Raw genomic sequence first — 15,849 nt, 5'->3', positions numbered from 1 at the left:
GTGAAAGGTAAGAAGTTTTATAAGGTACTTGTCTTATGTTGATAGGCCTGGGTGGGGCGGGGGGGCAAACCTCATCAGAGCTGTATCAGCAAGAGGTCAATGGGAAAAACTGACAGTGTTTCTGCTGTCCTATGGTTCTAGGAGTGATATTTATTACTCGAAAAATGAAAATGGGGCTGGATGAGGATGGAATGGGAAGAAGGGTGGGAACAAAATTGTTTTATAGCATAAATTAAAAACCAGTATACTTCACAAGTTCAGGTTTTTATATCAGATTTGCTTAAGTGGGGCACACATACCCCTGACATCTCAATCTCTTCATGAAGAAGCTAAATGATGCCAAGATTTCCCAGCCTTTTTCTTAATTATAGTCTACTTTTGATTTACCTAAGTCTTGTTGTTTAAGGCAAGTGGCATAGATGGGCATGAGGTACTGACAGGAGAAAGTGACTGAGAATGAAAGTTATTAATCAGGGTAGGGCCTACCAATTAGTGCTTCCCTCCCCACTGGGAATCCCCCAAAACACAAAGGGAAGTGAAAGTTACCAACAGTTTAGAGATAGAATAAGTCAGATTTGGAAGTCACAAGCAGCTTGTTGGGAACTGTTGGACTGGATTTTTAAATTCATTTCTAAATCTAAAATTCTGTGATTTTACATCACTCTCAGTCTGATAAGAAGGTATTTAAAAAGCATAACCTCATTATTTGCTTGTGTTCTTTTCCAGCCTGTTTTTGGAAGTACTGTGTTCAGAAGAAGTAATATTTAAACTTCAAAATGAATGGATAACTTTGGTAACTGAGAGCCTACATGTGAAAACCTGCTACATCTGAAGATATTTCAATATATCATCCTCAAAAGGGAAATTAATTGAACAACTGTTTGGCCACATTTTCGCTATGCATAAGAGATCTAAAAGAAACAAAGATATTTTACATAAGATCATAATGTAATTAATATTTTATACTAGAAGAACTTCCTTAGGAGGTTATTCCTTAAAAATGTTGGCCTTTTGAGTACAAATTTTAGTTAGGTACAAGCTCATGAAAACTCTTTTGGAAAACAGGAGAGGAAGCAGGTATTAATTGTTTTCATTTAAACTGGGAAAGAACTATAGGCCTTCCTGGTCCCTATTCTAAGACTCATAATAATCCTGATTTATTTCTTAAGTCATCTGTTCAGCTTTAAATGGTTTATATGGTTAATACTTCATGTAGATGGAGCAAAAGGCCTCCATTTGCCTCCATTCTCTTAAAACACACCCAATTTTCTTCATTGTATTTCTTTAGACATAAATGGAGGGTAAAAAAAAATAGAGAAAAAATCACTGAAGGAAGTCAGTACAAAGATTAGTTTAATTTATGATTTTTTACAATCAATTTAATTTTAAGGCACATGAAGAGTACATTGATGTTCTGTGTGTATGTCTAGATCTTGACATTACTTCTGCAACATTTGTATACTAACTGCTTCTATACTACCTAAAAGGTTGTATCATAAAACTTAGGTTAAAGTAATTCCTAAAAAGAGGAGAAGGTAGAGTAAGAAGTCCACATTTTGTTCTCGTTGACCCTATTGACAATTGCAACATGAAGTAGGCACTGGGATTTCAGAGGTTAATGGCTAAGGAACACATGACCTTTCCCTCAACTAGCAATATTCCAATGAATAAAAAAAAGCAAAGTAGTTTCCACTTGATAAGTGTTTTGTTCCTTTGAAACCAAGTTTTTACTTTGGGCATTTATATCTGTAATGTGTGTTTCACTACAGCCTTTGTGAATTCTATAACATGTATGCAGGATATATAAATGGAAAATAAGCATTTAAGTCAACCATATAAGTTACTTTATATGATGAGACAGAGACACATCCCAGTAGGCAACAATTTATACCTTGGCTGTGACTATCTTTTTTTTGTTTCTCCCCCTACCCTTGTAAGATGAGGGGATCAGAATAGAGATTCACTGAAGTCTTTTCTAATATTTTATGATTCTGTGTTCTGTCAACTGTCATTACATAAAGAATCTCCCATGTCACTGGTTGGAAGCTGTGTCTCTACTTCCAAAAGTCTTTCCAATACCTAGCCAATAATACACGTAGCTTTTGATGACTGGGTACAGGTATGGTGTCAATAAAACTAGAAGCCCTCTTTTTAGTCAACATTTTCCATTTTCCCCAAACTGCTGAAAGTGGTCAAACTGAGCTGTCTAATCTCTAGTGAAGGTGCAAAGAGATAGGGAAGTGACTCAAATACTTTAAGAGGAGAACACCTAAGCAATTCATACTCTGAACAGTCAACTTTTGAAAAACTGGGAAGTCTATCCCCAAGAATGAAAGGGGGGAGGGGAAGAGGTGCTATTAAAATTCCATATCTGACCCCTTTGTCTTCTATAAAATTTCTCCCAAATTTAAGCAAAGATTAAGTCTTAATGCTTTTGTGGAAGGTAAAACAAGGGAGGAAAGAAATCCATTAAGGTAAGGAGTGAGTTTGTATATATAAGATCTATTTGTTTTCACTCCTCCTTTCAGTGCTCAAGTCATTCTTCAACCCTTTAATACCTTCTTCGAGTTGAGAGACAATGTGGTATGGTAGAGGAATAGCCTAATGTAGCACAAAGCAGAGCTGGAAGCCCTGGCTTCTAATTACTGATATGACATGAGTGAGTTGTTTGGCCTTGAACAAATCGCTTACACTCTGTGGGTCTTAGTTTTCCTTCCCTGTAAAGTGATGGAGTCAGACTAAGTAATCTCTAAGGTCCCTTTGAGCTCTAAAATTCCATGAATAATTTTTTTTTAGTTCTTCCATGGACTATTGTCAAGGGGTTTGGCAAATGTAACCTTCAGCTGTTCCTTTCTTTTAAACTGATATTTCAGTTGTGAAGAATCAAGATATAAGATCATGACAGCTAAAAAATGTCTGAGAGAGAAAAACGAACAATAAAAAAAAATCAAGCAACAATTTTTACCGTAACATGTCCTGCTTTGAAAATTAAACCACTAAAATATGCAATCCTAAACCAAAGATTATAATAACCTGTTATTAACATTGAGTTGGACAGTGGTGTGTATTTCACATTAATAGATATTTGGTCTATAGAGACATGTGTACAAGTAGAACGCATACATGTTATTTGGCATTGAGCAGATCATACTACCAGCTTGTTTTTTTTTTTTAAGGATTGGCCATTGGCAAAACTTAAAACAAAATAGGAGAAAATTTTCTTTTTGTACACCATTTGATCTGATTCCATCTATAAAGAAAACCAGCAGAGATCATGGCATCACTTCATCCTTTTTGCAACATCAGAATATGCATACTCAATCTCCTGGTCAGCAGGGCAGGTATTTGTGAACTCATCTCTAGTGTAGGCATTGTTCAAATATCTCCATAGGCCAGTCATTTCAGAGGGAAACTCAAAATTCCTGTATTTCTTGGCCACAATCTGAAAACAAAGAGAGAACAATCAAAAAAGGGAAAACCCCAGTAAGATAAGCAACTGTATTAGGCAGTTCTGAAAAGGATAGCTTTATCTTCTTTCCCAGTTCCTGAGGTTATCAAACCAGAACAAAAAATCTCCACAGAGCTGCATTTAGGAAATGAAAAAGGCCAGTTTGGGGCTCAAAAAACAATGTCATTTTGTATAGTCCTGATGAAACTCATTATTGAGATCAGCATGGGACATATGAATGTTAGTGAGGCCTTCTTATTGATAAAGAGTCAACAGGAATGCTAAAGAGTAAATAGAAGTCATTGAAATCCAGGGCCAGTGGAAAGTTCCAAAGTGAACATCTTGTAAAGCTCGGGTTTTGAAGAATTGACCATCCAAGGAAATTAATGAGAACTTACGACTTATATATCATAGAATTGGTGTCAATCAAGGAATTAATGGTGTTTGTATAAAGTGAAAAATCATTTGCACCACCTAAAATTGCACCACTGTGAAATTTATTTAAAAGTAAGTAAATTAAAGATAGAAGGTGAAAGTATTTTAAAGGATATTCTACTATTCAAGGAGTCAGAGAATCTATACTCCACAGAAAGTTATTATCCACATGATTTAAACCTGTCAGGAAGAGCTACCCCTTTTCTCATTTAATGTTTTTAATCAGTTCCTGAGTCCTTTGAAATTATAATAGTAGTGTGCTCTTCAGAATTATGAAGATCAAATGAAATAAAATATGAAAAGTGCTATGTAATGTTAGCTATTATTGTTGTCCTTCTTGTTTAAATTTTCTTTCAGAAGCATTCCAGGTGGGTGATTAGCATGTTTGAAATTTTGTGGACACCCTGCTTTGACAATAAATTTGGTGGGACTTATAGCAACTGAATACTGGTAAATGTTAAGGACATCACCTTATGTAGTTGTAATGCTTATCTCCCTTTTCCTTATCTATGCACCTCAATAACATTGGATTGGCTTTTTAGCAGAGATTAAAAAGCATTCAATAAATATGTTTAAGTTTAAAAGACAAAAGAAAGATGAATGGTGTATATGGTGCTATTACATATTACCAGCAATGGCTTGTGTGCATAAAAGACATCATCAAGTATATATACATATGTATATATGTGTATATATATATATAATATGTATATATGCATATATACACATATATGTACATAAAATATACACACATATATGTATGTGCATACACATATGTGCATGTACGTGTATGCATACATATGTATATGTACATATATAGCATATATGTGTGTGATATATGTATGTGCATATGTACACACAGAGATACACACACACACACCTGTGTGTGTGTTAATCATTAGAAACAGAGGAATCAGAAAAAGTAGGAAGAGGGAAAACAAAAGGTTCCTACATGAGGAATAGTTAAATGTACTAATAACTGCTTCAGTTGGTCCCAATGCTATAAATGATCTTAACTTAATTTGGAGACATCATTCTTTTTCACTAAAATTTAAAATGTTTTTTGTGATGAGTTGGGTTAAGATCAGGCCATACCAATGGTCAAAGGAAGAAGTGGAGTCGACAAATCTACTGAACATAAGTGATTTGAAGGCAAGAATCCGAACTCATACTTTGCTCCTCTGCTACTGCAGGGGCTCCTGAATTCTGTACACCACAGACACACAGTAAATGTCAATAGAGATCAGAGCTACAGTTAGTTCTTTCTTTGAATAGTGTGTGAATGTGTCTGACAATGCAGAGGTTGTGGAGTTGAGAGTGACAGCAGCAGTTAAAGAATCTAGGGAATCCTTTTTTAAAAGCTAGTAGCAATGCTAACTCCAGCTCTAACAATATGAACTGCTTCACTCCTATTTCTGTAATTGTAGGTAGGCTAGGCCAAATCCTGAAAAACATGTAAGAGGGCAAATTGGTGATACAGAGTCATTGGCAAAATCATAAAAATATACAACACCATGATGAAAGAATACAAAAAGGAAGCTCTGAATAATTATAATGATCAATCTTGGTACCGGGGAACAGATAATGAAACATACCTCCCCATTCTTGGCAGAGAAGTAAGGGACTACTAGAGAAGAATGTTGCTTACATTGTGAGATACAGTTACTGTATTGATCGGTTTTGTTTGTTTTTCTTGCTACAAAGAACTTAATGTGGTTATGTGTAGAGGGATGTTATATAAGGAAATGACTATGACACAAAAACAAAAGAAATCAATAAAGCATTCCTCAAAGAAAGTAAATGATTTGGAAGAACACTTCTCCAGAGCTAGAGAGGAATTTTTTAAAGACTTTTAAAGATTCTTTCTAAATCTTGCAAAGATCGCTAAAAAGGATCAGTTGCATTCCTAAGAAACCCCAAGGGCAGTCCAACTGTTCCTTGCTATCCTTCCTAACTGCTAGAGCATTGTCTGTGGACATACTGAGGCAAGTGTCTGTTTTTACAGATCTTCTCTTTGAACTATAGGAGTAAATGTAGAAAAGTATTAACAATGAAGGTAAAGTGAATGGGAGCAAGCCCAGGTACCTCATGAGGCTGTCTGCCATCTTGATTTCATGAATATGAAATGGAGGTACTGATTACTAGAAATAAGAACAAGTTGGACTGGTTTCAATTTGATTAGTGATTCTAGGGGTTTTTTAATGCCTGGCCAAAAATAAGTGGTTTCTTCAGTACATGTGAGAAGAGAAATCCAAACCTTAATGATATGGAGCTTAGGTAGGAGATTACAATCTGCTAAACTGAGTTCATTCCCATCGAGGAACTTCCTCTTGGAAACAGTGATGTCTTCTGAGCTGTATGCATCAATTTCATCAGGCAGAGGGGTATTTAAGTAATTATCTAGTTTCCTCAAAGCCTTTATCAGATTCTTTTCCAAATCTAGAATCAAAAAAGGAGAAAAATTACAAAGAAGCACAATTAGAGGTGATGTCTGGTTCAAGAGATAAGTTTTTTGGGTTTAGGAAGTCAATTTAATTCATTCCCTTATGTAAGACAGAGGTAGTTAGCAATGTTGCTACCATTTGAGAGACCTGAGAAGCTCCTACCCATAGGATGATGAACCCAGGTGAAGGAAGTCTCACAACTATGCTTACAGGGTACATTACAAATTTATGTTAGCCAGCTCTACGTGGGCCCTTACTACAACAAGGCAATCCTTTTATTGTTCCCAAATTAATTCTCTATCTCATTGCCAATAGAAGCTGTTTCAAACTTTTTCTTCTCTCCTCAAGCCTCCCACACCTCCTCCATCCCCTCTCTGCTGAGTACCTTGCATCTTACTTTGCTCAAAAAACTGAGACCATTCAATCTAAGCTCCCTTGGTATCCATTCTCTTCATCTCAAAACCCCTTGACATCATCTGCTATTCTCTTCTCCTTTCTCCCCAGGCTATCACAAAGAGGAAGCCCTTCTCTTTCCCAAGCCCAATCTCTTTCCATTTATACTTGATCACATCCAGTCTTCTCTACCCTAGCAGATTGTATTTTCCTCATCCCTCCTCTTTTTCCAGAATCTTCAACTTCTCTGTCTACTAGTTCCTTCCATACTGATTTCAAACACGCTCAAGATGTCACCATCAAAAAAAAAAAAACTTCTCCTTTACTAGAATCTGCCATCCTCTCAAGTTATCATCCTTTATTCCTGTTCAATTTCTCAGATCTTTGCCCTTCCACTTTCTCTCTTGTCATATTCACTCCTTAATCTTTTGTAATCTGACTTCCAATCTCATCACTCAACTGAAACCATCCCCTCCAAAATTACTGATGACATCTTAATGGTGAAATATGATGATTACCTTTCTAGATCTCTGTAGTATTTAGCACTGTTCACTACCCTTTCCTCCTTTCTGGGTCTTTATTATGACATTGCTCTCTCCTGGTTCTTCTCCAATAGGTCTGATCCTACCTTCTCAATCTCCTTGGCTGTCTCATCATGCATGCAATGCCTCCTAACTATGGGTATACTTCAAGGCACCAATCTGGGCCCTCTTCTTTTCTAATTTACACTTTCTCATTGGTAACCTTCCCTACCAAGGCTTCCTATTGCCTCTAGGATAAAATATAAACTTTTCTGTTTAGGTTTTAATGTCCTATACAACTTGATATTTTTCTAGCTTCATCTGGAATGACCTATACTAATAAGATCACAGCTCTGGGTTTAAAAAAAAGTTGCTGTATTAGTTGCGTGTCTGCATTTGTGGTTTCTACACCAGATGTTCCTTCCACTAATGAAATCTCAGCCTGTGTTACAGTCAAAAAGAACCTTAGAAGTCATCTTGACCAGCCCTCTTGCTTTAGAGGTGAAGAAATCGAGTAACATAGAGATAACATTATTTGTCTAGGATTACACAGATAGTGTTTAAGTTTCTGGATTTCTAGGCCAATGTTTTTCCCATGATTCCAAATTATCTAATAAAGATCCTTCCCTCCCCCCTCCAAAGAGGAGAAAACAGAGGAACTGTGAGGAACTCACTCTCATTGGCATCCTTTCTTGTGTTTTTTATAAACGCAGAAAATTTTGCAAATACATCATTTCCTGCAGAGTTTGATTCCATATGCTGGGTTCCAAGCTTAGGGTACCTACGGAGGTCAAAATGAAAGATGTCACATACAAGAGATATTCTGAGTCGTTGCTGTTTAGAAGGTAGAAATCTTTTTCTAAGAGAAAAAAGCAAAGGAAGACCTTAAAGTCTTTCCCTTCGAGGACTGTCCCTCAGCCTCTCAGGGAGTCTTCCTAATAGCATACTAGAAAGGGTTGTTCTAAGTGACACTAGCTCTGAAGTCACCGGGCACTCAGAACTAAAAGGATTCCCATCTGTTCCACTCCCACCCAAGTTTCTGGAGTAGGATATAGACATAAATAGTAATCACCAAAAGTATTTACTAAGTGCCTAATGGTACCATTGTGCTAAATGTCATACAGTGTGCAAATATACACCAGTTTTACAGTCTCCTTTGTCAACTGTTAAGTAGTAGGAACATTCTCATCAAAATATAAATCAGTCAGTCAATCAGTTAGCATTGTTAAAGTACCTACAATATGCCAGGCGCTATGCTTAGCACTGGAGATAAAAAAGAAAGGCAAAAGACAGTTCCTGCTCTCAAGTAGCTCATAGTTTAATGGGGAAACACAATATACAAACAATTATATACAGGATTAATTGGGGGTAGCTCCAAAAGAATAGAATGTAAACTTAGCTCCTTTCTCAGCAGCCCTTATAAGATTTTACATTAATTTATTTTTTGGAAATATCTTAACCAGACTAGGCCATTCATTTCCTATGAAGTACCTTGGTGGGGCTAATTTTTCTTCTAAGAACTCCTCAATCTTATTCACATCTGTCTTTACTTCTCCATCAAAAGTCATAAAAGGTGGGTTTGTTCCAGGAGCCAGATCCTGCAAGTCTGCAGGTTTCCTAAGAGGAGATGAACAATGCAGTTAGTAGGAAGCAGCTGCTTATTGGTACTCATTTCCCTTGCTTAGTGTATCAATCTGTTCTAATTTTGCCGGAAATAATTCTTGTTATTTCAAAGCAAATTGTCATGTTCTGATCATTTTCAAAGGCAAGGGGAGCAAAAGGATTTCTTAAAATGATGGGTTTGATTCCCCTGACACAGGGATTGAAGAACAGCTGGATCCATCAAGTTGAGCTGCTCTACAGTATGACCAGCTCCATATTCTAAATGTATATGGCTGACTCTGAGTTCAAAAGGAGCCTGTATTCACTGCAGGGGCTCGCTCACCACCTCATACCCTTCTCCTCTCCTGAACTATATACTTTGTGCCAAAGTTTGTACTCAAGTTTTCTACTCATGTATGTATGTTGAGATAGAAAGGTCTGTTCATGTTATTCCATTACAGGGGCAGGGGGAGGTACACGGGGGATGAGAGGAGTACAAGGGAGAAGGTGTGGGAGTGGGGGAATCAGGAGAGTATGGAAAAGGGAAAAGACAAAAGAAAGAGAGATGGAGTAAAACTAGTTACAATCATTGAAATTAAAATACTCTATGGTCCCCTTACCTTTTCAAGTCCACTGTTGTAACATTAAATATAACACCTTTTAGCCACAGTATCATAAAGAGTCGTTGAGAAAATGGGCAATTTCCAATGCTCTCACCATCATAACCAGCCTGCAAATTTGAAATAGGATTTTTAAGATCTTCAGCTAAGGTAATTTCATGTTTCTAATGTCTAAACTCCACAATAGAAATGAAATGGTTTATGGTAAACTGTTGCTCTAAAGTATGTCAATTTTTTAAGTGCCTTTCTAGGACATTTTACTCTGGTCCCAAGTTCATGTAGGTGGAGTCTGACATGATCAAATGGAAGTGAGAGAAGTAAATGGAACACAGCAATAATTCAGCAGACTCTACTCCCAATGTTGACTCCTTTGCTTTACTGAACACTTATTTTATCTGTCATCTATCACCTCACCACTTCCTCATAGCAGCTTTCAACTGAGGTTTTGGGGAGGAAAAGAAATGGCAGGAAAGAATGGAGGAATGAGCATTGAGAATTCCTCTGACACTGCAAAAGACAAATGAAATATTGTTTTTGTCCTCTTTCAGGCCTATTACCCTCTCCCCCAACACAAACCTAAAACTCCCATTACAACTGACAAGAAGAGGATGATTTAAAATATCAGAGACTTGGGTTCAAGTCACAGCTCTGATACCTTCTCTCATATGACCCTGGGCAAATCATATCCATCTCAGACTCAGTTTTCTCCTTTGCAAAGTGAAAAGGACAGAAAAATAATTCTGTTAGTGTGAAATACTGCATGCACTTTTAGATGAAGTCACTGTCTTATTAGTTTTGCTTACTGTTGAGAAACCTCTCAAGAAACAGGAGTAATCTGTAAATGTATGTAATACAAATACAAAACATAAATAAAACTGAAAGAGACAACCCCCTCCTCCAAAAAAAAAGCAGAAGGGTTTGATGTGGGATGCATTGGGGTGGGGGGGGGGGAAGCAATGGCTCTATGGGTTCAAATCCTGCCTCTGACAAATGTTGCCTGTGTGAGTGACCTTTTGTAAGTCATTCGACCCTATGGGTCTCAGTTCACTTAACTGTAAAATGGGGAATTGGATTAAATTGCCTTTTAGATTACATCTAGCTCTAAATCTATGATCCTATAAAGCCTAAGGTCCTATCTAGCTCTAATATTCTATATGGCTCTTCTTCACTCCCTGTAGAATTATTTCCCATTGATTTTTTTTTCCTGAGAGACAGAAGAGATGCACATGAAAGAGATAGATAAGAAGTAGATATCTTACTTCTACTTCTCAATTACATAAAGTGAGAACCTAATCTTTTAAATGTTATGGAAAATTTGTCTCTTCCAATTCTGGAAACCTGGAGAGGAAGGGATAGGGAAAGAGTATGAGGATTGTCCAGCAGAAAATATGCATTTTATAAAAGTCTTGGGGGAAATGAAATAATTCCTCCCAACTTCATCTTTCTAATATGCTCTCCCTCATAATAATGAACAGCCTTTCCACTACAGATTTATGTTATCTAATCTCATCTGGACCTTCATAATAGCATGACAATCCCTCTATTCTTATTGAATTGATTCCCTATCCCGCTTACCATAGTAGCTCTCTCAAATCTTCTCTAGCTTCCCACAGCACCCAACCCTTTCAGCTGAGAAAGTTACCTCATATTTCTTTGAAAAATTGATGCTACTGGCCAAAAGTTTCAGTTTTCCCTCTCTTCTCACATCATCACCCACTATCTGTTCCTTCACTCCAGTATCAGATGACTAGATGTCTTTCTTGCCAAAGCCAACCTCTTTACATTCTACTTTGATCCCATCTCCCACCATCATTCCCGTTCTTTCTTTAATCCTCAATATCTGCTTATGTGCTGGATCCTACTCTGTTTTCTACAAATGTGGTCATGACTTGCGCAGGGTCACACAGCTAGTTAGTGTCAAGTGTTTGATCTGAGGCTGGATTTGAACTCAGGTCCTCCTGATTTCAGGGCCGGTGCTCTCCCTACTGCGCCACCTAGCTGCCCTTTTTCTTACTCTCTTCTAAACCCACTGCGGTCTAATTTCTGATACTGTTATTGATATGAAGCTGTTCTTTCAAGTTGTCAGTGATCTATTAACTGTTAAATCAGGTGATGTTTTCTCATTCCTCATTCTGCTTGACCTCTATACAGCTTTTGGCACTGTTGATTGCCTCCTAGGTACTCTCAACTCTCTGGGTTTTCATGGCGATGCTCTTTCTTGATTTCCCTTCAATTTTTTTCTATCACTTTTGCTGGATCTTCATTCTTGTCATATCTCCCAGGTATAGTTTATTCTTGTCATATATCCCAGGTGTAGTTATCTCCCAAGGCCCTGTCCTAGGCCCATAGAGTGCTGGATCTGGATTCAGAAAGATCTGAATTCAAATGTGGCTTGAGAAAATTACTAGCTTAACCTCTGCCTACCTCAGTGTCCTCACATGTAAAATGGGGTTAATAATATCATCTATTTCCCAGGGTTGTTATGGGGATAAAATGAGATTATATTTATAAAGTCTTTTTTAAGAACTTAAAGTACCATATAAATACTAACTATTATTATCATTATCTCATAAATTCCCATGGGTTTAATTATCATCTCTAGGCAAATGATTCCCAGATCTGTATTTCCATCTCTAGGCTCTGTTCTGGGCTCCACTACTGCATCTCCAGCTGTCTAGTGGACATTTTGAACTGGTTCAAAATGAACTGTTGCGATCCCATAGGCAGCTCAAACTCAACATGTCCAAACCAAAATTCATTATTTTCCCCCTAAAGTCATCTCCTTTTTTGAGCATTCCTATTACTATTGTGGACAACATCATCATGTCAGGTTTGTCACTTCAAATTCTTCCTTCACTTCTCCCTCTCACTTTCTCCACATATCCAAGCAGTTGCCAAATCCTCTTTCCTATCTTTACAAATTCTTCCTTATATGTCCTCTTCTCTTCAATCAAAAACAAACAAACAAACAAACAAACAAACAGCATTCTAATTCAGACTCTCGATCCCTCATTTGGACTATTGCAATTGTATTGGAATTAGTTTCTCTGACTTGACTCTCCCAATTCCAATCTATCCTCCACACAACTGCCAAGTTGATTATACTAAAGCCTGAGTTTGGCAACATAGAATCAAATATAAACTCCTCTGTTTGGCATTTAAGGCTCTTTACTACCTGATCTCTTCTGACCTTTCCAATTTTCTCACAATTTATTCCCCTCCATGAACTCTACAATCCAACAAACCAGCCTTCTTCTTGTTGTTTTTAAATCATCAGGTTTTTTTTTTGTGCATTAACAAGCAATTATTTTTGTCCTTCCCACGCTCCTCCAACTGAAAAAGCAATCCTTGTAACAAAATGCATAGTTTAGCAAAGCAAATTCCCATGTTATTCACGCCCAAAAATATTTCTCATTCTGCATTTTGAATGCATTCCCTTTCTGTCAAGCTCCATCACTGGTCCTGTGGCTGGTCATTACACTAATAAGAGTTCAAGTGTTTCAAAGCCATTTGTCTTCAGTATTTCTTTTATTATATAAATTGTTCTCCTCATTCTGCACACTTCACTCTGCATCAATTCATATATGTCTTCCAAAGTTTATCTGAAATTATCCCTTTCATATTTCTCACAATGCAATAACACCCCATTATATTTGTATACCATAATTTCTTTAGTCATTCCCCAATTGATGGGTAGTTCTTTAATTTCCTTGCTGTTCCTTACTTACGACACTCCATCTCTCCTCTTCATGCCTATGCACCAGCAGCTGCTTATGCCTAGAATGCTCTCCATTCTCAATTTGACCTCTTGACATCCCCACCTTTCTTTAATACTCAGCTCAATTACCACTTTCTGCAAAAGGCTTTCCCTATTTTCCACTTGAACATTCCCCTTTAAGGTTACCTTCTTTTTACTTGACATATAACTCATACATCTTTATTTATGCATTGTTTACCTCATTCACAGGTAAGCTTCTTGAGGAGAGAGACAGTTTTTATGGTTTTTGTCTTTCTTTGTATCCCCGGCCATAGTGCTTGACTCATAGTAAGTGCTTAATAAATGCTTGTTGATATTGATTGATTTGCCTTTCTGGCATTGGAGTGTGTGGGGAGTGAGATAATAGAGAAGAAAGAAAGGTGTCTGACTCTATAATGGTTCACACCTCCTCTGAGATGGGCTGTTTATTATCAAAGCTGACAAAGTAGGAGCTGAAATTCTTCTTCTTCTATCCCAAAGTATTACTAAATAAATCCATAGTAATGCAAGAATGCTGAAAAGAGCAGGATGAGATTTGGACAGACTCTTCAGTAAAGGACTCATGTGACTTCAAATGAAATCACAATACATAGCAAGAACAAAGGATACTTAATAAATCAATTCTCTATACCAAAGCAATGCAAGCATGACCTGAACAAAAAAGGAAGCCTAAGTTGCCTTCCTTTTGTATAGTGAGGAAAAGAAATGTGGCAGAGTAGAAAGAGGATTAGACTAGAAGTTAACCAACTTTGCTCAGCTACCTACTTGATATGTGACCATGAGCAAATTGCCTATTTCATCTGGTTCCCTTATCTGTAAAATCAGGTGGTTGGACTACATGGTCTCTAAAGTTCTAATTAAGTTCTAATCTTCCATAGTGCTGAGTTCATATGGTTCTAAGAGAGCACATTCCTCCATGAAGCTCAAATTACTTACGAAGAGGTATGATAAGTAAAGGGAAGATCTAAGGTACTTGAAGCAAGATGGAAGCCATAGAACCTCAGTGTAATGACCAAAGACAAAAATGTGACAAATCGCTTTCCCTAAACCTACTATTATAATCCACAATAAGAGGATTTGAGGGGCTATCTATATGCATTTTTTTCTTCTTAAACCTAGAATTAGAAAATGGAAAAAGGTACAGATATGAATCCAGTCTCATATGATTGGATTTAACTAGAAAAGAGAAAATAATGGATAACTATAAACCTAATTTTCTTTTCCCTTTGGGCCCCATGCCATGTGCTACCCCATCTTTCCTTCTTATCAATCTCTGATATATTTCTCTACATCAATGGTTCCTGAGCACAAGAAACACCTGAAAATTTTGAGGTTGTTATGGAGTTAGTGGGAAGGGGAAGACAGTAACAACGAATACCATCTGTTTATATCTTCGTCCTCATCACTTGGACTATGATAATAACTCCTAACTGATCTCCTTTTCTTTTGGCTCTATCTCTCTCCTCTCCATCTTCTACATAATGGCCAAAATGACCTTCTGACCATTTCACTCCCCTATTCAAAAACTTCAGTGGCTCTCTATTGTCTTTAAGACAAAATATTCATTAGCCTGACATTGAAGACCTCCCACAATGTGAGTGTAAACTAACTTTCCAACTGCATTTCACATTACCCCCTTTCATAAATTCTTATGTTCCAATCACACTGTTCCCAGAACTTGACATGTACCTTCCTGTATTTACACAGACATAAAATGTATCCAGTTTCATCTCTACCTTTTAGGATCCTTATCTTCCTTCAAGGCTCAACACACTTGCCTTTCCTGATTCTTATCAGTCAATAACATTCTTTCAATCAATCAACATTTACTAAACAGTTTCTTTGTACCAGGCACAATGTTAAGGGCAAGGGATACCACAAAAAAAAAAAAAAGGCAAAAGATACTATCTTTTTTGCCTCAAAGGGGGCAAAAAATCTACAGGGAAGATAGTATCAAGGAGGAGAGGGTGATCAACAGTGTTGATAACTGAAGAGGTCAAGTAGAATGGTTTGAGAAAAGGTCACTGGATTTGGCAACTCTGAGATCATTAGTAACTTTGGTGAGAGCTGTTTTGGTAGAATGATAAGATTGAAAGCCATGTTGTAAGGAGTTAAGAAAGTGAGAGGAGAAAAAGTGGAGGCAGCTATTATAGATGGCATTTTCAAGGAGTTTAGTGACAAAAAGCAGAAAAAATACAGAGCAATAGTTAGTTGGAATGGAAGTATAAAGTGAGGGCTTATTTGAGGATGGAGGAGACATGGGCACATTTGGAAGCAGTAAGAAATGAGCCAGTAGACAGGGAGAGATTGAAAATAAGTGAGAGTGGTAAATCTGGTTGCAATCTGTTGAAGAAGATGAGAAAGAATGGGATCACTTCAGCAAGGAGAGGGTAAGGGAAGGAGTAAGGTCACCTCCTCATGTGAGATGGGTAAAGGAGGAGATAGTGGCAAAAGTTGTCTCAGTGATATAAGATAAAAGAGAGGGGAAAAGAAGGAGCTCATGGCCTCAATTTTTCCTGTAGAATGTGAAGCAAGGTTCTCAGCTAAGAAAGTGGGAGGAGGGGAAGCCATTGGAGATTTGAAAAGCCACTGTGGAGAATGGGAGAGTGGGTTGATAAGAGAGGTATAG

The 15,849-nt window shown here is 37.3% G+C and overlaps 1 protein-coding gene across 1 annotated transcript in view; it reads right to left on the bottom strand.

The window, feature by feature from the left end:
* Positions 1 to 1,395: 1,395 nt before the first annotated feature.
* CLIC6 (chloride intracellular channel 6) overlaps positions 1,396 to 15,849 on the bottom strand; it is an 85,090-nt gene continuing 70,636 nt past the window's right edge. The window contains exons 2-6 of the mRNA XM_027875559.1: positions 9,464 to 9,573; positions 8,733 to 8,858; positions 7,916 to 8,022; positions 6,141 to 6,322; positions 1,396 to 3,442 (exon numbers count right to left, since the gene is read on the bottom strand). Coding sequence (XP_027731360.1) covers positions 3,281 to 3,442; positions 6,141 to 6,322; positions 7,916 to 8,022; positions 8,733 to 8,858; positions 9,464 to 9,573 — 687 coding nt within the window. The 3' untranslated portion in view covers positions 1,396 to 3,280. The remainder of the gene's footprint in view (positions 3,443 to 6,140; positions 6,323 to 7,915; positions 8,023 to 8,732; positions 8,859 to 9,463; positions 9,574 to 15,849) is intronic.

The sequence above is a fragment of the Vombatus ursinus genome, unplaced genomic scaffold (assembly GCF_900497805.2).
Source record: "Vombatus ursinus unplaced genomic scaffold, bare-nosed wombat genome assembly UNPS02014809.1, whole genome shotgun sequence".
NCBI classification, from domain to species: Eukaryota; Metazoa; Chordata; class Mammalia; order Diprotodontia; family Vombatidae; genus Vombatus; species Vombatus ursinus.
This window is presented reverse-complemented; position numbering and strand designations above follow the sequence as displayed.